Consider the following 23,430-nt stretch of genomic DNA (forward strand, 5'->3'; position numbering starts at 1 on the left):
AGATTTCTGAATTAATTTTAGAATCAGCCTGTCAGCTTCCTCTCAAAACCCACCATAAATTTGATTCTGATCACATAAAATTCATAGATTAATTTTGGGAGAATTGACATCTTTATAAGTGAATATTCTAATCCATGAATGCAATATATTTTTCTACTTATTTATTAAGATTTTGGTCTTGAGATTTTTGGTACAGAAGATATAAGTTTTTTCCAAAATTTTTCTAAGTACTTTATGTTTGATTTTATTTAAATATTATTTTTAATTTTCCATTTAGCTGTTGTTGGCATATAGATTTAAAGTTGATTTTTTAAATATTTGCTGATCTTAAAACAGAAATCACACTAAATTTACTTATTAATTCTCCTAGTTTGTCTATGGCCTCTTGGATTTTCCTTTTACAACAGTGTTACCTGCAAATAATGACCATTTAAGATTTTTTCAAATGTACATTTTTCTCCTTGTAACACTAAGGATACTTTTTCATTCTAATTTTTCTGTATACTTTGGGATATGCAGCCATAGTAGGTTTTAGAAAATGGAGACTGATTTTAAATAATATAAGAAATAACATTTCAGTAAACATTAAAAGTAAAAGTAAAATGTTAACTCTAAAGAGGAATCTCTGATTTTGAAAGAAGTTGGCTACAGATCATTCACAGAATTAAAGCATCCATCAGAGACTCTACTGAAAAAAAATCCTTGCCTCAAATGGAAGTTGAATAAGATAATTTCCAAGCCTATTTTCAGTTCTCAAGTTCCATTAGTCAGTAATTTCTGAGGGCAAAATGACATAAAAGTCTATGAGAAAGACAACTGAAGAGTACTCTTTAGAAAAGTTTGGTGCTAAGAAAAGCATAGAGATAGATTTATTATGAGTCAGTTGCCATAATCCAGGTGTGAGTTTACGAGGATCTGTGTTATTGCATAACTATGGAAACCAAAAAGGCCATATGTATATCTCAAAGGTTTCACTTCACTTCTGGTGTCTGGGATACAGGAAGTGCCTTAAAACTGAGACAGGAATGTTAGGGCAGACTTCATGCAAAAGTGCTGTGTTTATCTGACTGTATTGGATTTCTTGTCTTACCTGTTTTTTTTTCTTTTTTTAATAGAGGTTGGTAGACTTTGGAATGATTTATGGCAATGTAACTGACCTTTTGAACTCTAAAGATCTCAGCCTCAGAGGTAGCAGGGCTACTTAAATATCTGTCTCAGATTTAGGAAACTCAACAGCCTAGAAGTTACCCAAAATTCCCAAACTTCTCCACTGATCCCTTCCAACCTATTTTGTATTTAAAGAGGATGAAGCAGGAATATCGGTTATATATTTGGAGAATTAGTAAGTACTTTTAAGGAGATTGTATGGCTATAATCTAATTTTTGTTCCATCTAAGTTGTGTCTGTCCTTTATCGAGCCCATCTTTGCATGAAATGTTCCCTTGGTATCTCTAATTTTCTTGAAGAGACCTCTAGTCTTTCCCATTCTGTTGTTTTCCTCTATTTCTTTGCATTGATCCCTGAGGAAGGCTTTCTTATCTCTCCTTGCTACTCTTTGGAACTCTGCATTCAGATGCTTATATCTTTCCTTTTCTCCTTTGCTTTTGGCTTCTCTTCTTTTCACAGCTAAGGCCTCCTCAGACAGCCATTTTGCTTTTTTGCATTTCTTTTCCATGGGGATGGTCTTGATCCCTGTCTCCTGTACAATGTCACAAACCTCCATCCATAGTTCATCAGGCACTCTGTCTATCAGATCTAGTCCCTTAAATCTATTTCTCACTTCTACTGTATAATCATAAGGGATTTGATTTAGGTCATACCTGAATAGTCTAGTGGTTTTCCCTACTTTCTTCAATTTAAGTCTGAATTTGGCAATAAGGAGTTCATGATCTGAGCCACAGTCAGCTGCCAGTCTTGTTTTTGCTGACTGTATAGAGCTTCTCCATCTTTGGCTGCAAAGAATATAATCAATCTGATTTTGGTGTTCACCATCTGGTGATGTCCATGTGTAGAGTCTTCTCTTGTGTTGTTGGAAGAGGGTGTTTGCTATGACCAGTGTGTTCTCTTGGCAAAACTCTATTAGCCTTTGCCCTGCTTCATTCCATACTCCAAGGCCAAATTTCCTGTTACTCCAGGTGTTTTTTTACTTCCTACTTCAAGAAAGTTAGAGATACCAAGGGAACATCTCATGCAAAGATGGGCTCAATAAAGGCAGAAATGGTATGGAGCTAACAGAAGCAGAAGATATTAAGAAGAGGTGGCAAGAATACACAGAACTGTGCAAAAAAGATCTTCACGACCCGGATAATCACAATGGTGTGATCATTCACCTAGAGCCAGACATCCTGGAATGTGAAGTCAAGTGGGCCTTAGAAAGCATCACGACGAACAAAGCTAGTGGAGGTGATGGAATTCCAGTTAAGCTATTTCAAATCCTGGAAGATGATGCTGTGAAACTGCTGCACTCAATATGCCAGCAAATTTGGAAAACTCAGCAGTGGCCACAGGACTAGAAAAGGTCAGTTTTCATTCCAATCCCAAAGAAAGGCAATGCCAAAGAATGCTCAAACTATGGCACAATTGCATTCATCTCACACGCTAGTAATGCTCAAAGTTCTCCAAGCCAGGCTTCAGTGATATGTGAACTGTGTACTTTCAGATGTTCAAGCTGGTTTTAGAAAAGGCAGAGGAACCAGAGATCAAATTGCCAACGTCTGCTGGATCATGGAACAAGCAAGAGAGTTCCAGAAAAACATCTATTTCTGCTTTATTGACTATGCCAAAGCCTTTGACTGTGTGGATCACAATAAACTGTGGAAAATTCTGAAAGAGATGGGAATAACAGACCACTTGATCTGCCTCTTGAGAAATCTGTATGCAGGTCAGGAAGCAACAGTTAGAACTGGACATGGAACAACAGACTGGTTCCAAATAGGAAAAGGAGTATGTCAAGGCTGTATACTGTCACCCCGCTTATTTAGCTTATATGCAGAGTACATCATGAGAAACACTGGGCTGGAAGAAGCACAAGCTGGAATGAAGATTGCAGAGAGAAATACCAATAATCTCAGATATGCAGATGACACCACCCTTATGGCAGAAAGTGAAGAGGAATTAAAAAGCCTTTTGATGAAAGTGAAAGAGGAGAGTGAAAAAGTTGGCTTAAAGCTCAACATTCAGAAAATGAAGATCATGGCATCCGGTCCCATCACTTAATGGCAAATAGATAGGGAAACAGTGTCAGACTTTATATTTTTGGGCTCCAAAATCACTGCAGATGGTGATTGCAGCCATGAAATTAAAAGACGCTTACTCCTTGGAAGGAAAGTTATGACCAACCTAGATAGCATATTCAAAAGCAGAGAAATTACTTTGCCAACAAAGGTCCATCTAGTCAAGGCTATAGTTTTTCCAGTGGTCATGTATGGATGTGAGAGCTGGACTGTGAAGAAAGCTGAGCGTCGAAGAATTTATGCTTTTGAACTGTGATGTTGAAGAAGACTCTTGAGAGTCCCTTGGACTGCAAGGAGATCCAACCAGTCCATTCTAAAGGAGATCAGCCCTGGGTGTTCATTGGAAGGACTGATGCTGAGGCTGAAACTCCAATACTTTGGCTACCTCATGTGAAGAGTTGACTCATTGGAAAAGACTCTGATGCTGGGAGGGATTGGGGGCAGGAGGAGAAGGGGACAACAGAGGATGAGATGGCTGGATGGCATCACTGACTCGATGGATGTGAGTATGGGTAAACTCTGGGAGTTGGTGATGGACAGGGAGGCCTGAAGTGCTGCGATTCATGGGGTTGCAAAGAGTCGGACACGACTGAGCGACTGAACTGAACTGAACAGAACTGAAGTTGTGTCTGAGTCTTTGTGAGCCCATGGACTGTAGCATGCCAGGCTTCCTTGTCCTTCCCTGTAATTGCTTTGTTTATAATAAGCGTGAAAGATTGATCTGTTATATTTACTTAGTTATTTTAATTTAATTAACTTTTAATTGGAAGATCAGTTCAGTTCAGTTCAGTCGCTCAGTCGTGTCCGACTCTTTGCGACCTCATGAATCGAAGCACGCCAGGCCTCCCTGTCCATCACCAATTCCGGGAGTTCACTCAGACTCATGTCCATTGACTCAGTGATGCCATCCAGCCATCTCATCTTCTGTTGTCCCCTTCTCCTCCTGCCCCCAATCCCTCCCAGCATCAGAGTCTTTTCCAGTGAGTCAACTCTTCGCATGAGGTGGCCAAAGTACTGGAGTTTCAGCTTTAGCATCATTCCTTCCAAAGAAATCCCAGGGCTGATCTCCTTCAGAATGGACTGGTTGGATCTCCTTGCAGTCCAAGGGACTCTCAAGAGTCTTCTCCAACATCACAGTTCAAAAGCATCAATTCTTCGGCGCTCAGCCTTCTTCACAGTCCAACTCTCACATCCATACATGACCACAGGAAAAACCATTGGAGAATACTTGCTTACAATATTGCATTGGTTTCTGCCATACATCAACATGAATCAGTCACAGGCATACACATTTATACTGTGATTTTTCAGAGCAATTATAGTAGATGTTGTTGCTGCTGCTGCTGCTAAGTCGCTTCAGTCGTGTCCAACTCTGCTCGACTCCCACCAGGCTCCCCTGTCCCTGGGATTCTCCAGGCAAGACAACTGGAGTGGGCTTCCATTTCCTTCTCCAATGCATGAAAGTGAAAAGTGAAAATGAAGTTGCTCAGTCGTGTCTGAATCTTAGAGACCAGCATCTAAAATACTTGCTAAATGAGTAGTATTGTGACATATTCTTTTGTTTTTTAAATCACAAAATCTATACTTGGATATATTCCTTTAGTATGAAAGATTCAGACATTATAGTTATGTACAAAATAAAAATAGGAAAGTCCGTATTTGTAATGCTTTCTCTTTATTTCCAAATCACCTCCCCAGAATCAGGTCAAGAGCTTTGTATGTAGCCTTCCCTTGAATTTTCTAAGCTTTTGCCTATGTTAACACAGGTATTTATATATTTTGTACATATATTTATATATTTTTGGTTTTGTTTTCACCTGAATTTAGTTGTTCTCTATATCTTATTTAATAACTTGCTTTTAAAATTTGGGTCATTTTTATATATTAAAAAGTGCTTGAGATGATTATATAATTTTTTTTTGTCAATGTTGTGAATTATACTAAAAAGATTTTTTAATTTTGAACCACTGTAGCATTCTCTTGAGAATCCTCTCTTGACTATTATGAGTTAATTCTTTTAATACCCTAATGAATTCAGATTGCTAACATTTTATTAAAATTTTACATATCTATCTTTTTAAAGTGAAATTGGCTTTTATATTTTTATTTGATTGTTTGCTTGGCCTCTCCTTATCTAGTTTGTTGCCAGGATTATTCTAGTTTAATAAAATTAATCAGAATGCTTTTTTACCTTGTTCTTAATATATACATACATACATATATATATATATATATATATATACATGAGAATATTCTATTCCTTAAATCATAAGGGCAAAATATAATTGTTTTAGGGAAAGGCCTTTGACTACTTTTTACAATTTTCATGGTTAATGGTCATTTGATTTTTTATCTCTTCTAATCTAATCTTGATTATCTAATGTTTCACTATTTTAAGATTCAAATTACAGTTTCCCATTCATTGGTAAATATTTGTGCAAACAGTTTTCTCTTAATTCTTATTTATGTTAAGAAATCCTAGTATCTGGTGTCATTCTGCATTTTTTTTGTTCCTAATCTTGTTTGCTCCCCTCCCTCTTTGTCAAAATAGGACTTGATAATGTTTTCATATTCTTAGATCTTTTCAAAGAGTCTCCTTTAGGTTTATTGATCTGCCAAACTAATACCAAAACATGTCTTCACACTATAATAATTATCAGTGTGGAATTATAGCAGGAATTGATATGTACACCATTAGAATATAATAAGAAGTCCCTAAACACATATTCATATTCTCATATTTGTACACTTAAATTTAGTTTATAATAAAAACAGAATTTCAAAGCAATAGTAGAAGCTAGGTCTATTTCATGGGGATGTCTGGCTTACTTTACAATGCTCGCTGACAACACAGTAGCACATATTCTTAGATTATTACCTGGAAAAAAAATTTCTTGTTTTGAATTGACTGTAGGTACTTGCTTCTTTTCTCTTTCATTAATTACTGCTTTTACTTATTAGTTTTTCATGTAGCTTTTATGGCTTTATTTTGTTCTTTTCCAGTTTCCTGTGTTGTATATTAAGTTGCTCGTGATATATAACATTACTTTCTCTCTTTCCTTGGTTCCCCCTTTCCTCCTCTATTTCTCTTTTCACCCCTTTTGGAATCTTCTAGCTGAATGTTGCTCTGTGAGTCCATTGGTCACTTGACTTACCCTTTCTACTTCCATTTATTTATCTTTGTGTATTATGTTCTTGGATAATCTTGAATTGAATTAAAACTATTTTCTTGCCTTGATGCTTCTTTCTTTTATTGTTTCCTTTTTGTTATTCAGTACAAATACTGAATTTTAAACCTTGCTGTTAGATATCTTCACTTTCAGCACTATTTATTGCTTTTCTTAATGGAAGCAACTGCTGTGTGCCTGTGTCTGAAGGTAGTAATTACATTTATTTTCAAGGCTAATAATATTTTTTCTATCAACTGCTTCCTCCAATTTGTTTATTAAGTTTGGTCCCTTCCTATCATGATGTTCAGTTCAGTCACTCAGTTGTGTCCGACTCTTTGCAACTCCATGGACTGCAGCATGCTAGGCTTCCCTGTCCATCACCAATTCCCAGAGCTTACTCAAACTCATGTCCATTGAGTTGGTGATGACATCCAACCATCTCATCCTCTGTCGTCCCTTCTCCTCCTGCCTTCAATCTTTCCCAGCATCAGGGTGTTTTCAAATGAGTCTGTTCTTCGCATGATGTGGCCAAAGTATTGCAGTTTCAGCTTCAGCATCAATCCTTCCAATGAATATTCAGGACTGATTTCCCTTAGGATAGATTGGTTGCATCTCCTTGAAGTCCAAGGGACTCTTAAGAGTCTTCTCCAACAGCACAGTTCAAAAGCATCAATTCTTCAGTGTTCTTTTTTGGGCTCCAAAATCACTGCAGATGGTGGCTGCAGCCATGAAATTAAAAGATGCTTGCTCCTTGGAAGAAAAGTTATGACCAACCTAGAAAGCATATTAAAAAGCAAAGACATTACTTTGCCAACAAAAGTCTGTCTAGTCAAAGCTATGGTTTTTCCAGTAGTCATGTATGGATTATGATGTTAGTTTCTCTCAAATGTTGGGTGGCTTGACTGTCATCTTTGTATTTCATTATCTATGACTGCCTGCCCTATTTGCCTTAGCTTATGCTGAGAATTGAGGAGGAGAGGGCTGCTGGAGAGAAAAATGGATACTTATCTTGGGGTGGTGCTGGTGGCCTGTGTGGGGGCAGTTTATTAGCTGCTGCGTTGCCATACCTTCTGGCTCCCAGCATGTCTCCTCACTCCCTTACTCAGTCGCTCAGTTGTCTGACCCTTTGTGACCCCATGGACTATAGGCCACCAGGCTCCTCTGTCTATGGAATTTTCCAGGCAAGAATACTGCAGTGGTTGTCATTTCCTCCTCCAGGGGGATCTTCCTGATCCAAACCTATGTCTCCAGCACATCGTGCATTGGCAGGCAGATTCTTACCACTGAGCCACCTGGGAAGCTCCCTCAGTCCCTTAACCTATGAATAAACACTTTCAGATGCCCACCCATTAGCAGGAGCTAACCAGTAGCTGTGAGAGCTTCCCAATTAATCATCCAGGGCTACATCCCAGGTTTCTCTTCCACTTCTTCACACCTACCCAGCTTGGAGCAGTTCTTTTTCTTCTCTTGTGTTTTAAGCTATAAATATGTGTTTTCCCTAGAGCTGATAAAGTTGATTTTCTGTGTTTCAGGAATTTCATAACTTTTCTGGTCTGCTGTACTGAACTATATTTTGCTGTTTTACAATGGAATTGTAATTTCTTTCTTAATGATACTTCTGTCAATTCATGTAGAATCAGTTGGGTGGAGAGGTGAATACCTGTGCTTATTTCAACATTTTGGTTCAACTTGCCATCCATTTAATTTATTATAACAAAACAAATTTTTATGTAAATTAATCTATCATTGAAACATGTATATTATCATATGTGAAACAGATTGCCAATCCAGGTTTGATGCATGAGCCAGGGTGCTCAGGGCTGGTGCACTGGGATGACCCTGAGGGATGGGATGGGGAGGGAGGTGGGAGGGGGGTTCAGGATGGGCAACACATGAAAAAGAAAATTTGTAGGAACTTTAGAAAATACATCTCACCAAATGATAGTAATTTTTAAAAAATCTATAATCAAGGCACTGTGAAAGACCAAGTGTGGTTTATTTTTTATCTTGTGGACACTGTAAATTTGTTTGACATCACTGTCTATCCTAGTTTGATCTTAACTTTCTCTGTGTTCCTTTGCTTTCCTTTTCTTACTTCTTAGAAATGCATTTCTTCATGCCGTGTGCATGCTAAGTCACTTCAACTGTGTCCAACTCTTTGCGATCTCATGGACTATAGCCCGCCAGTCTCCTCCATCCATGGGATTCTCCAGCCAAGAATACTGGAGTGGGTTGCCGTGCCCTCCTCCAGGGGATTTTCCCAACCCTGGGATCCAACCCAATCTCTTATGTCTCACCTGCATTGGCAGGCAGGTTCTTTACCACTAACTAGCGCCACTTGGGAATCCACATATTGTTAGCTATTTCCATGACTCTTCCTCGTGAGAAAGTCCATAGTGCTTGGTCCAGCATTCAACTCACTGTTGGTATGGATACTGTGAGCCTCCAGTCTCATTTCTCTCCCTTGGTATTCTTGGCACAATGAACTTACAGATTTACTGAGTCTCTTGCGCAATGCTCCTTTCTCTGCTTGGAGTCCTGCTCTGCTGGTCACGTGTCTAACCCCTCCTAGTGAATTAGGGCTGGACTTTCCTTTCACTTACCTGGAATCCCACCCTACACCCATCCCCACCCCAGTCTTCTAGGCTGGACATTGTGGCTGGTGTGTGTGTCCCCTCAGCCCCTGGGCACACCATTGCAGCACTCATCATATTGTAAGTACCTGGATTTACAAGAAGATTGTAAGTTTGCTAAAGGCAAGAACTGGGTCTTATTTATCTGTATTATTATTAATAGCTCCTTGTTGAGTAGGTAATACATGTATATTGGATGGCTGGATAAATGTATGAATAAAAGAAGAATAAATACATGACTGAATGGAATTGTGCCCCATCAGAAATTCTTCTTGGCGTAAAATTTGTTACAAATAAATAGATGACTAGTATTTTCCTTCATTTCATGTAATGCTCATTCTGTGATGTTGTTATAGGATGTCTGCCGACAGAGATATAAGTGCTGCTGGAAACCTGTGCCAGATACTGCCATCCCCTGGTGCTTCTTCCCCAGAAACTGGGGCTACGAAATCAGCAATTTGGTTAAAAATACAAGCACAGGTGAGCACTGCTCTAATGTTGCCCCCGGGATCACTTTATATGGACCAGATAAGTTAACTGCAAAATAAAGACCAAATACTTCTCTCTCCTTCCTTGACCTCTAGAGTATGAGGCCCAGTTGAGAAGGCTGCCATCACCATCTCTGTTTGGATATGATGTAATCGACACCCTCTTCAGAGCTGAATATCAGACATCCAATCGTTTCCATTTTAAGGTTAGCTTGATAGTTATCACTGAAGACATCTCTGCAGAGAGCGGAGCCTCCATGCTGTGTTCAGATCATTCTCCTTTATAAGCTCTGAAGGCAGGAGGTGCCTTTGATTCTGTCTGCAGGAATTTCCTGATAGGATGGGCAGACTGATGTTTATTTGATGGGGGACTCGTGATTTTTTTATTTCCTTTTCAAATCAGGAAACCAAGGGTCAAGAATTAGAAGTTGTCATTACTGGGGGTTATTTGAGAGTGAAAATTTTTGTAGAAGCTCTAAAAGGAAGTCTCCTTTCTGTTTTCCGTCCGACAGATCACTGATTTCAATAACATGCGCTATGAAGTCCCCCATGAAAATGTTAAGCTCTTTGATGGGAATGCTGATGCTTCCAATTTGAGCTATCATCTAGAAGTCATTCACAAACCCTTCAGCATCAAGATAATGAGGGCCAGCAACAAAAGAGTCTTGTGAGCTTTTCAACCTTCTTTGTGTACCTTTGAATATACCTCCCAGTGAGTGCAATTCATTCTGACTTAATTGCAGGTAGTTGAAGAGATGAGTATGACTTGGGAAAATGTTTGAACCTCAAAAATGTCAAAGCTCTTACCGTAAATCATTAACACTGGTAATCTGTCATGATCGCAGAACAAAGAATACTGAAATGTAATGTGCTCATTTGCTCAGTTATGTAAATACCCTTGTGATTCATGTATGTTTTTAAAAGTGGTAATGTTATTCTTTTAGATTACCATTTACACTGGAACTCAACTTCACTATTTATCATTCCAAAGTATTATTTCCTGAAAAATTTACCAGTGAGCACCTATCAGCAGCTTAAACTTAAACCAGAAAATGTACTGGAGAAAATATAAGGATAATAATGTCAGTGAAATCTATGCAATCTTGTCACACGTGAATTACCACTCAGCTGTGTGATCCTAGGCAAATTACCTCACCTCCTCAGTCTCTGTTTCCTTGGAATCAAAACAGCCACTGCTGCTGTGTGTGCTGAGGTGCTATTTATAAAGCATCCAGAGTGGTGCCTGGCAGGACGCTGATGGAAGTAGATGGGTGAGGTTGCACTGAATAGCTGGCCTCATATCTCCAGGGCTGTGCTCCTTGAGAATCAAAGAATCGGAGACACCCTAGAAGGGCCTTCAAAGGTAGCATATAAGCAGATGATGGTAACACCTGAAACGGCTGTTTCAGTGGACAGGCAGGGAAGCAGAGAGATTGCTGGCACAGACAGCTCTTACTCCATGGCCCTTTCTCCAGGTTGGACACCAGCATTGGGCCCCTCCAGTTTGCCCAGCAGTACCTGCAGCTCTCCATGCGACTGCCCAGTGCCAACGTGTACGGGCTGGGCGAACACGTGCACCAGCAGTACCGCCACAACATGACCTGGAAGACCTGGCCCATCTTCACCCGGGACGCCACCCCTACCGAGGTGAGGCTCCCAGCCTCCTGCCGATGGCTCACAGCAAGCAGTGCTTGCTCTTCTTTCCAGGAAGTAACCCACAAAGTAAAGTAGACCATCAAGTGATGTAACCTACGAAGTTACATTGATATTTTGCCCAGTTTATATAGATCTGTTTGTGTTGAAGAATATTTGTTCATAAGGTTTATAAACTCACAATCAGTCATATACAGATTTTGGAAAGCATCTCACTTTTAAAGGAAAATGTAGTTTTTTATGAGAAAGTTTTCTTACTTATTTATGGCTGCACTGCATGGCATTGGTGAAGGAAATGACAACCCACTCCAGTGTTCTTGCCTGGAGAATCCCAGGGACGGGGGAGCCTGGTGGGCTGCCGTCTATGGGATCGCACAGAGTTGGACACGACTGAAGCGACTTAGCAGCACTGCATGGTATGTGGGAATCTTAGTTTCCCCACCAGGGGGTCAAACCTGTACCCCTGCAATGGAAGCTTGGAATCTTAACCACTGGACTGCCAGGGAAGTCCTAAAGGAAAATATAATTTAATGATTATATTATAGCCTAATGTATACTAGAAAAAACATCTGCAAAATACCTTTGTTTGTCTTCAGTAACTGAGTAGTGTCTAGGGAAAAGCTTCAGCGGGGGCCATTCTCAGTAGAACTTTGTAGACTAAAAAAAAAATGCCTCTTTTGGCTGCTTTGTTATGCTGATTGACGTGTATTCCAGAGACAGTGAGGTTGGCATCACCTGGGAGCTTGTTAGAGAAATGCAGAACCTCAGGCCTTAGTCCAGACCTACGAAGCAGAACCTGCATTTCAACAAGACCCACAAGTGAATCACATGCACATTAGAATGGGAGAAAAGCTGGTTTAGAGCAGTAACTTATTTGTAGTACAGGAGCCCTTCCTCCATCCCTCTCTCCCTTCCTTTCTCCTCCCTCTCTCCCCTTCCCTTTCTTTTCTCTTTCTTATCTTCCCTCATCCCCTCCACCTCTCCTTCTTTCTTCTTAATATTTTTAAAAACATAGCCTGTTTTCTCTCCAAGTGAAGCTTCCCTGATGGCTTAGTTGGTAAAAAGTCTGCCTGTAGTGTGGGAGACCCAGGTTCGATCCCTGGGTGGGAAAGATCCCCTGGAAAAGGAAATGGCAACCCACTCCCATTCTTGCCTGGAGAATCCCATGGACAGAGGAGCCTGGTGGGCTGCAGTCCATGGGGTCACAAAGAGTCAGACATGACTGAGTGACTAACACTTTCACTTTCTTTCTATCCAAGCACTGAGTCTTCCTGGCTATAATTTCAAAACCAGCCTAATTTTGCATAGACCTGCTGGCCTTCCGTCCTTTGCATATCATGCTCACTCTCTTTCTCCTCATTTCCTGGAATTTACTGTAATCAGTTCTGTACCAGGGGCTAAGTTTGCCACATCATACCGGGAGCTTTCATTAAGCTTTCTGTGTGTTATAATCTCAATATCTTCTATTCTTATAGCACTTACATTTATACACAGTCTCTCTTTTTATATCAGTGCTCATCACAGCCTTGTGAGTGATACAGTATCCTTTTTAAAATTTTAAACTTTTGTATGTTATTTATAGAAAAATTGGAAAATAGACATAAAGAAGAAATTCAAAATTGCTCATCATATTCTCTTCTTCTGCCAGCATTTTATTGTGTGTTGTTGCCAGTATTTTCCAATTAAAAAATAATTTGGTGGTGGTTGTTGTTTAGTTGCTCAGTTGTGTTCTGCTCTTTGAGACCCCATGGACTGCAGCACACCAGGCTTCCCTGGCCTTCACCAGGCTTCCCTGGCCTTCACCATCTCCTGGAGTTTGCTCAAACTCATGCCCGTTGAGTCAGTGATGCCATCCAACCGTCTCATCCTCTGTCGTCCCCTTCTCCTCCTGCCTTCTATCTTTCCCAGCATCAGGGTTCTTTTCTAATGAGTCGGCTCTTTGAATCAGGTGGCCAAAGTACTGAAGCTTTAGCTTTAGCGTTAGCCCTTCCAATGAATATTCAGGTTGATTTCCTCGAGATACGATTTATAACATATTTATCTGTTGAGTGTACGGTTTAATAACTTTATAATTTAATAGTTTTAGTTTCAGTGTACAGTTTAATAATTTACTGAGTTGTGCAACCGTCATCATAACCCAGTTTCAGAACATTTTCGTTATCCCAGTAGGATCCTCCTTCTCTTTTAGATTTAATCCCATCCCTATCCCAGTTGCCTGCTCCAGCCCCAGTCACTAATCTGCTTTCTGTCTGGATAGATTTGACTTTGTTGGATGTTTTACAAGAATAGAATTGTGTAATATGTGGTCTTTTGTGTCTGTTCTTTTCACTTACCATAGCGTTTACGAGGTTGATGAGACTTCCCAGGTGGTCCCGTGGTTAGGACTCTGCATGTCCACTGCAGGAGGCACAAGTTCAATCCCTGATTGGGGAACTAAGATCCCACATGCTGCACAATGTGGCCAAATAAGTAAAATTAAATTTAAAAAATTCTTTCAGAAAATTAGTTTGGCCTGGCTCGGTCAAAAAGAAAACAACCAAAAAAAAAAAAAAAAAAAAACCATTTATGAGGTTGACACTTGTATCATGAATCAGTATTTCAGTTCTTATTTATTACTAATAGCATTCCATTGGATGGACGTACCATATTTTGTCTATCCATTTGCCTGTTGATGTTACCATTGCAAAACCTTTTTGGTACAGTATTAAACTACATCAAATGTTGACAGAGTATCTATTGTGCATGGCTTTTGATTTTATTTTAGGATGAGTAAAAATGCTTTCAACAGGTACTACCATTATTTCTTTTTGTTTTTGTTGTCAGGGCATGATTAATCTATATGGAGCTCACACATTCTTCTTGTGCCTAGAAGACACCAGCGGCTTCTCTTTCGGGGTTTTTCTGATGAACAGTAACGCCATGGGTAGGAAACATCTCTTTATCTTAGCAGCAATATGTCTTGGAATGCTGCTTTTATAAAAATGGTTTTCATAGTGAGATCATTCTTTAAAGTTGAAGGTATTAATATACTAGACCTATAATATATTTCTATAGAAACTGAAACTCAAACATAGATTAACCTGTTTACAAATCCAGTTCAAGCTGGAAGCTATTTTCATTGAAAACTGATTCAGTATTCTCTACTGATGCAAGTTACCCATAATATTTTATAGATAATAGACTCCACTGATAAACACCTTCCAAAGATACCTGTGGATTTCAACATCAAACCATGCTGTCTGTTTGTATACAACAAGGCTGTGTTTGGCAGGGTTTCTCATAGGCCACCCCATCTGTCTCTAGTTTCTGCACTAATGGTACTAGAATAAGAGTTCATTTTTATTTTTTAACTGTAAGCTCATCTAATAAGGTTTTAAAAACTTTTCCTTCAGGCTAAATCACTCACAGATCCCAGGCATTTGTATTTTTATATGGTCAGATAAGAACAGATTTTGTCCTTCTTTCTCTTAAAAAATAAATTCATTAGTATTTTATTCATTTAATATTTTGATATTCTGGTGAACTGAATATTTTGATGAACTGATGAATTGATATTTTTATGAGCTGAATGTTTTGATGAACTGATGAATGATATTTTGATGATGAATATTTTGATGAACTGAAGAGCCTCTTGATGAAAGTGAAAGGGAAGTGAAAAAGCTGGCTTAAAACTCAACATTCCAAAAGCGAAGATTGTGGCATCCAGTCCCATCACTTCATGGCAAATAGATGGAGAAACAATGGAAACAGTGACAGACTTCATTTTCTTGGACTTCAAAATCACTGCAGATGGTGACTGCAGCCATGAAATTAAAAGACACTTGTTCCTTGGAAGAAAAGCTATGACAAACCTAGATTGCATATTAAACAATAAAGATATTATTTTGCCAACAAAGGTCCATCTGGTCAAAGCTGTGGTTTTTCTAGTAGTCATGAATGGATGTAAGAATTGGACTATAAAGAAAGCTGAGCCTTGAAAAATTGATGCTTTTGAACTGTGGTGTTGGAGAAGACTCTTGAGAGTCCCTTGGACTGAAAGGAGATCCAACCAGTCCATCCTAAAGGAAATCAGTTCTGAATATTCATTGGAAGGACTGATGCTGAAGCTGAAAGCCCAATACTTTGGCCAAGTGATGCGAAGAACTGACTCAGTGGAAAAGACCCTGATGCTAGGAAAGATTGAAGGCAGGGGGAGAAGGGGACAACAGAGGATGAAATGGTTGGATGGTATCACCGACTCGATGGGTGTGGGTTTGAGCAAGTTCCGGGAGTTGGTGATGGACAGGGAAGCCTGGTGTGCAGCAGTCCATGGGGTTGCAAAGAGTTGTTAGACTGAGTGGCTGAACTGAACTGAGTATTTTGGTAAACTTCAGCAACCATCCAAAGAAAAGAACATGTGTGATTTTCAACTCTTTAAAAATGAGACTGAGCCTGTTTTGGATAACTCAGGCATTCATATTCCAGAGATGGGTATATTTCCAACTATAACATTCTAAGAACTCTTATCTTACTGCTTTCAGAGGTCACCCTTCAGCCCGCTCCTGCCGTCACTTACCGCACGATCGGGGGTATTCTTGACTTCTATGTGTTCCTGGGAAATACTCCAGAACAAGTGGTTCAGGAATATCTGGAGGTACGGGCTTGGTGTTTAGATAATTAGAAGGTCGCATGGAGTTGGACACGACTGCAGCAACATAGCACGCCCACATGCACGCACAATCTTTATTGCTGTTATCTCATACATTCATTATAAATTAACAGGAGAACAATTAAAATTGTGAGTGAATTATGGATTCCGAAAGCTGGGACTGCGAGTCTTTCATTAGATGGAAGCATGTTCATTTGTTTGGCTGTACCAGATCTCAGTTGTGTAATGTGGAATCTAGGTCCCTGACCAGGGGTTGAGCTTGGGTCTTCTGCACTGGGAGCTCAGCGTCTTAGCCGTGGGATCACCAGGAAAGTCCCAGCTCTTCATTTATTTTGATGCACATTTATTGAGTGCCTTCTACATGCTGAAGAGGCACTGTGCAAGCCTTGAGAAATGCAAAACTAAGTTAGCTGCCATCCTGTTCCTGTTTTCAAGGAGCTCAGAGTCCATCTTTGTATGATGAATCATTCCAAAGATAGGATCTAAGGCCACAGATCAGCAAAATCTATTCATTCATTCAACAAATAAAAAAAATTAGTGAAAAGAAACTGTGTAAAAGGAACTGTGCTACTTACTTTTGGTTCAAACTGTAGGGCAGGAAGGAATTTTAGACACCATTTAGCCTAAACTTTCTATGCTACAGACAAAAAGCATCAGGTACAGAAAAATGAGGTGATTTGTTCAAAACGGCACAATTTATAATAACAGAGGAGAAATATAACAAAGGCTGAAATAATAGTAATAGGAAACACCTTATAATTAGTGCTACTAATAAGATGCATATACACTGCATGGGGACTCAGCGTGAGAGAGCCTCCCTGCTGAGGCGACTCTCATAAGGAAGGACAAGACAGTGGCTCTCAGGGAACATTTAAGACAGAGCTGTATGTGAGATCTTCTCAGAATGTTGGCTTGAGCAACCTATAGAATTGGATTTTAAACATAGTCCATTATTTCTTCATCCATCCCATTCAATATTAGTCCTGATGCTTTATGCCTAGCACTTATCGCTGTCTGAAATTAGACACTGATGTGAGAGCAGGAATCACTTTTGCTGTATGCCACTATATCCCAAGTGCCTTGTCAATCCTTTGCCACAATATCAACACTTAGAAAAGATTCACTGAGTGAATGAATGTTGCTTCTTTCTTTCCCCCAATATTATACTGTGATTCAAGCATTACCTGCAAATCCCACTGTTTTCTGATGTTGCTGTTGTCAGGAATACATTTAGGCAGTTAGGTGAGCTGTAGAATTTTGCAAATTGCCCTAGGAGGTTACTCTTGGCTTCAACATTTTTAGATCTGAGGGCTTAAGAGAAAATGAAGTGAAGGGAGTATTTTCTGTGTCAGATGTGGTGCTACAGTGTGTATTCTAAATGCTTAGACACTTCTTTATTTATCTTTGCAGCTTGTTGGACGACCATTCTTGCCTCCCTACTGGAGTCTTGGGTTCCAGCTTAGTCGCAGGAATTATGGTGGTATTGATGGATTGAAAAATGTTGTAAACCGAACTCGTGAAGCTGAGATCCCTTATGTAAGTTGGAACTTCTCTTATCAACTTAGAAGAACTTCATATGTTTTGGAGTATGTAGTAGGTTGGAGAAAAAATAGCATCTGGAATCCAAGAGCCTATCAACAAAGCCCCGGTCGACCCCCACAGGCTCATGCACCCATGACTTTGGGAAATGTCACTTAACCCCTTCACATTTCAATCTTCTCATTAAGAATAACACCTATTTCTCATAGGATGGTATGCAAACACAAAACATACACATGCATGAGAGTTTGGTTAATTAAAGTTCTATGCTTTTGTTATTTATCTTTGTTAATTATTACTCTGGCAGTTTTAGGGCAAGAAGACCAGTTTCTCCTCTTATCATCTATTCTAGTTCTATGTTTAGGCTCCAAGTTAGAACATGGTTATAACATTACTAATATACTCATTCAAACACACTTTAAAGAGAACTTGTTTTATGTCAAGCATCCAAGTTCTCAAGTTACAAGGATGAACAAGACCCAGTCCCTACCTCAAGTTCTTCTCAATTCCTCATGACACGCTTCTATTGGTATGAAAAGGCAAACCTGCAATCTGAGAGTGCTGGTAATCTTTCAGAAAGAGTTTCTTTACTCCTAGAATATAGCCAAGTCTGGACAGTTCTGGAATCGTTAAGAACTATGGCTTCAGTTTTAATCATCAAGAACCAGAGCTATAATATCTTCCATCAGCATGATCCTATTTCTCAGTTGGCCAGCCCTGTCTTTCAGGATGTCCAGTACTCTGACATAGACTACATGGATGAAAAGAAGGATTTCACTATTGATGGAGTGGCTTTCCATGGTCTCTCAGGTTTTGCCAAAGAGTTACATAAAAATGGACTGAAATATGTAATTATTATGGTACGTTCAAACACTTATTCTGTTGCCTAATTTTTCCTTTCAAAGTGGAAAAAGTTACTAAACAGTACTTGTTATTATATTCACTTATTAGAATCCTGGCATCTTAAATAACTCTGACTACCAGCCTTATGCGAATGGAAGCAGAAAGAGAGTGTGGATCTTGGGGGACAAAGGCTTTGTTGTTGGGCAGGTAATTTCTCAAGAAAATTGGAGCAATTATAATCATTTTGGGAAGTTTGTACTTTTGGTATGAAGATGAGTAGATAGAAAACAAGTTACAGTATCATTACTGTTTTAGTGGTTTTTTTATTATTACTTTTAGATCAGTAGATGGAATAATAGAATGATTAAAATTCTGAAGGATTTTTTAGTTGAAATATATATATATATAAATAATATGTATAAGTTTAAAGTATATAACAGGTTGATTTGATCCATTTATATAGTGCAATGTGACTGCTGTTGTAGTAATAATTAGTATTTCTATCACTTCAATATTATGATTTTTTTATTGTGGTGGGAAAAGCAGAGCTAGTCTAATTAAAAAGCTATATCCTGACTCTCCAATACTACAGATGATTGAGAAGAAATACTTTTTAGGATTTATTTGTTTATTCTATTTTTTGGCTGTGGTGAGTCTTCGTAGCTTTGCACGGACTTTAGTTGCAGTGAGTTGGGGCTACTCTTTGTTGTGGTGTGACTTCCACTGACCAACAAATAACACGAATCATTTGATCTAGGATGTTGGCAGAGGTAGTCATAGTGGGGGTGGTTGGGTTCATTATAAAGGCATTCAGTTAGAATAAAGTTTGCTGGCCCTGCTCTGGGTGGAATGTTGCTGCAAGAGACTTCTTTGCCTCATGTCTGTCCCCTGAGGTCCAAAATTATCTCTAATTATGATCTGCTGTCATCACCTAAAACGAAGGACCAGGAGTTCAGTCCACTTAAAGGAAGGACTTCAAGCTCTTATCTTGAGTTTTAAGAAACTTCTGCATTATAAATATATATTAATTGTATACATTATATTACTTGAGCATAAAATTGTCCCTAAATTACAATCTATACATTTGCTGGGGAAATGAGCAAGAAAGTATGCACAAAAGCTTATATCTCATAAATTCATAATTTACAATAATTTGGCTATAGCTGTATCTTTGTGCTACTTGTAGAAAAGGTTCAAAGCTACACTTTGATAGGAATAGATAGGAAGAGAAGATAGGGTGAGAAATAACTGGGCCTGAGTAAGAAGCATGAAGTTCACTTAACCACTTAAAAAAGATTGCTTATATGCTGAAACCAGTGTATTAATAACACATTAGAGAAATTTAATCATTCTCTCCTAAAATATTATCTAGTTAGATTTCCAGTATTTTAAACAGTTTTTCTCCCAACTGGCCTGACATAATGAAATTTTACCTTTTTTTTTAATAGGAAAAAGACATTTGATGGCTTCTTATCTATTTAATGACTTATTTTTCCTTTTCTTTTTTCTTTCCTTGGCTCTTTGCTCCTATTTTACTATTAAATTTTAGGAAGAGAGTCACAAATTTTGATTCTTAAGTGATAAGATGCATGGGGCTTCTTGTAGAAGAAATGGTAGCCAGAAATAAATCCAAAGTGAACCATTGAACAGACTAATTGCCACAGCCTTCTTTCTTCTCTAGGCATATCCTGGCTGGACAGTTTTTCCTGATTTTACTAATCCAGATTGTACTGAGTGGTGGAAAGAGCAGTTCAGTGAATTTTATAAAACTCTGGAGTTTGATGGAGTGTGGATTGTAAGTTGTTATTTCAGGATCAAACTTATTTTGGGAACAAATTTTCCAAATTGTGAGATAAACTTTGACTCTGATCTGTAATAAAATAGTTTGCTTGACCTAGTGGTATTTAAAATCCTTTTACTTAATGCTGAATTTATATGCAGTAAGTTAGACTCCTCAAAACTCTGGGAAGTTTAACTCTGGATCTGCCACTAACTGGTTATTTCTTTTTGAGAAAGTCCTTTGTTTTCTCGTGGCTTCAGCTTTTACCTCCATTAACTGTATTTTAACTTAAAAAATACTGTTTTATGAGAAGCTATTAATATAATTATTGTCACACTGATTCATTAAAATTTAAAATTAATTATTAGAGAATTATTTCACCAGCATCTTTTATTTTTTAGGTGGGGATAGCTGGTGGGGATAGTTCTTTGAAATATAAAAAATTAACTGTTTATAAAATCAGGCATCACCTACTTTTAGTCCATATTTAAAGAAGTAGATAGAAAATTTGGGGCTTCTAATTCAGTAAGCATTACTCAACAGCTAACTGTGCATCAGTAACCTTTTCCATTTTGTGTATTTTGTGTTTTTGTAGGAAATGGATGAAGTATCTAGCTTTCTACAAAGTTCTGATCAAGACTGTGAAGTAAACAACTTCAACTTTCCTCCTTTCAAACCTCGTAAGTTTCAACTTGTTTCCTAGTGATGGAGGGATGAGAGGTGTTTAAAAGAACCTCAATAGTACTTGGTGTGGCCAAGAGCAATCTACTTCCTGTTCAAGGGACTCCCCATCCAAACACCCTGACCACCCTGACCACTCTTTTGCTGGGGACCTTACTTCATTGTTTGGTCTCTGATTACCTTTTTGTTGCCATAATCCATACCTTCTGTAGTTGTAGAGTTTTGCATACTTCCACCGTGTTCATTGTCTCCAAACCCTTCATGCAAGTGGTTCAATGTTAAACTTTATAATCAGAGAATATCAGAATACATTAAGGTACAGATTACCTGCCATTAAAGTAAATCTTTATTTTGTTAACGTTTTTCTTTTTTTAAAAGTTGTTGTTTATTTATTTTTGGCCGTGCTGGGTCTTCACCGCTGCGTGCGGGTTTTCTCTAGTTGTGGGAGCAGAGGCTGCTCTCCAGTTGTGGTGCATGGGCTTTCAATCGCTGTGGTTACCCTTCTTGCAGAACTCAGGCTCTATGAGTTCAGGCTCGGTAGCTGTGGCACACTGGGCTCAGTTGCCCCATTGCATGTGGGAGCTTCTTGGACTAGGAACTGAATCCTTGTCTCCTACGTTGGCAGACAGATTCTTTACCACTGAGCTACCAGGAAAGCCTTTAAAAAAAAAAAAAAAAAAGCTCATTAGCAACAGTTTAGAGTATGATTCCTTTTAGGTCCTTCCTATTTTTAAGGCCTTCTCCTAATGAGTTTTCCAATCTCTGATTTTGAAAGAGTGTAAGTGTGTGAGAGAGACGAAGAGGGAGAAACAGTGTTTAACAGATTATGCTGGAATCTGGAAACAAGTGAACATCTCAGTGGATAAACACAAATTTATTCACGTAGTACTCTCATGTGGGACGTGTGACTCTCATCCAGCAATGGTTCAGGGATCTAGTTATTTCCACAGTCTGTCTCCCATCCCAGGGTCCTTTGCTTCCAACTTACTGGGTGAAAGAGAGGGTAGAGGGACTCTTATGGACACTCCTGGAAGTGGGGTGTATTTAATATGCTCACATTCCTTTGGCCAGACTCCAATAACGTAGTCTCAGCTTAATGTCAAGTGAAAGCGTGAAATATTCTCCCAGGAAGAGAATGCAGGCCTGCTGAGCCGCTGGCCAACTTCTGCCACTTGATTCTGATTTGTCCACTTCGTGTGCACCCTCGCACCAGGGTTTAGCCGTTTCGTTAGTCCCTTTTGGTCACTGCAGGAGTGGAGAAGTTTTCAGGCAGAGTCTTGACTTTCAACCATTTAACTTTTTGTAAAATCTACTGTTTGCTTCTCTCACTTATTATTTTTCCTTAATTAAAAATTTTTTTAGCCATGCTGGGTCTGCATTGCTGCTCTCGGGCTTTCTCTAGGTGCGGTGAGTGGGGTCTACTGTTGAGTGCCTTTCAACGGGTTTCTCATTGTGATGCTTCTCCTGTTGCAGAGCAGGGGCTCCAGGCAGGCGGGCTTCAGTAGTTGTAGGGTGTGGGTGCAGGAGCTGTGGCGTACAGGCTTGGTTGCCACACTAAGTAAGTGAGGTCTCCCCAGACCAGGGATCAAACCTGCGTCCTCTGCATTGGCAGGCAGATTCTTAACCACTGGACCACCCGGGAAGTCTCACTTCTCCCTAATCTCATCTTCATCCTACTTTGCTCAGTCTATGTTCCCTCAATTTTTCTTCCCACTCTGAATCAGCTTATCATGTTTCCCTTTTAATCTCTTAATTTTTTTCTTGGCCCAAACCGAGTGTTTTCCTCTACAGGAAATGGCAGTCCTATCGCCTTCTACCTGCTTCTGTTGAGCACCACATTCTCTACCGGCTGGAGCTTAGTCGCCCTATGTGTATAACCAGCTGCTTTGTCTCATAGCTGGTTTGCTTCTTGGATTTTCAGGACTGGACAGTATATATTAGTGTGATAAAGATTTAGGTAAATTAACTTTGACCCTGGGAAAATTTTAGGGTCGTTTTTTATAATTGAAGTCGTCGTGAATCTCATTCCACGATCTGAACTGTGCCAGAAACAGAATTTTCTTTATTTCTGAAAAAAACTTTCTGAAACTGTGCCTCATATTGAGGTCCTATGTGCAGACAAGTCTTCATGAAGAAGGGTCCCCAGTCATCAGTCTTCAAGGAGAAGGGAAAAGAAGCAGGTGCATAAATTAGGAGTTTGGGATTAGCAGATACAAATTACTTTGTATAAAATAGGTAGCCAACAAAGTCCTACTGAATAATGGGGAGTTAGATTCAATATCTTGTAATAAACCATAATGGAAAGGAATATATATATACACACATATACACATATATATATCTGAATCACTTTGCTGTATACTAGAAATGAATACAACATCATAAATCAACTATATTCAATAAAAGCTAATAAAGAAAAATTTTTTAAAAAGGCAATTGCAGATAAGGCAGAAAATACTGAGTATCTTAGGCATGAGAAAGGGAAAATACAGAAATAGTAGTGGTTTCTAGAGGCAAGATCTAAATATTTATTCATGAAACCATTCCACTATCTTATCTCACTTTTAAAAGAAAATCTAACTGGGGTGTGAATGTCTACAATATAAAAGTGAAAACGTTCACACTGTCATACCTGTTCTCTATTCTTCTTGACAAAATACATTGTTCATAAATGCAAGTGCTTTGTTTGTATTTAAACTCAGATGAACCATTGCTCTGAACACGTTTTCTCACTTGCCTAAGTAGCATTCTTTGTGAGCTGA

At 39.0% G+C, this 23,430-nt stretch overlaps 1 protein-coding gene across 1 annotated transcript in view; it reads left to right on the plus strand.

Moving 5' to 3' along the window:
• Window positions 1–23,430, plus strand: part of MGAM2 (maltase-glucoamylase 2 (putative)) — a 77,117-nt gene that overhangs the window by 10,220 nt on the left and 43,467 nt on the right. Inside the window, exons 4-14 of the mRNA XM_061414956.1 lie at window positions 9,393–9,516; window positions 9,621–9,730; window positions 10,037–10,191; window positions 11,000–11,171; window positions 14,001–14,100; window positions 15,698–15,810; window positions 17,236–17,361; window positions 18,093–18,224; window positions 18,316–18,414; window positions 19,889–20,002; window positions 20,583–20,667. Of these exons, the coding sequence (XP_061270940.1) occupies window positions 9,393–9,516; window positions 9,621–9,730; window positions 10,037–10,191; window positions 11,000–11,171; window positions 14,001–14,100; window positions 15,698–15,810; window positions 17,236–17,361; window positions 18,093–18,224; window positions 18,316–18,414; window positions 19,889–20,002; window positions 20,583–20,667 (1,330 nt within the window). The remainder of the gene's footprint in view (window positions 1–9,392; window positions 9,517–9,620; window positions 9,731–10,036; window positions 10,192–10,999; window positions 11,172–14,000; window positions 14,101–15,697; window positions 15,811–17,235; window positions 17,362–18,092; window positions 18,225–18,315; window positions 18,415–19,888; window positions 20,003–20,582; window positions 20,668–23,430) is intronic.

This window comes from Bos javanicus, chromosome 4 (genome assembly GCF_032452875.1).
Source record: "Bos javanicus breed banteng chromosome 4, ARS-OSU_banteng_1.0, whole genome shotgun sequence".
NCBI classification, from domain to species: domain Eukaryota; kingdom Metazoa; phylum Chordata; class Mammalia; order Artiodactyla; family Bovidae; genus Bos; species Bos javanicus.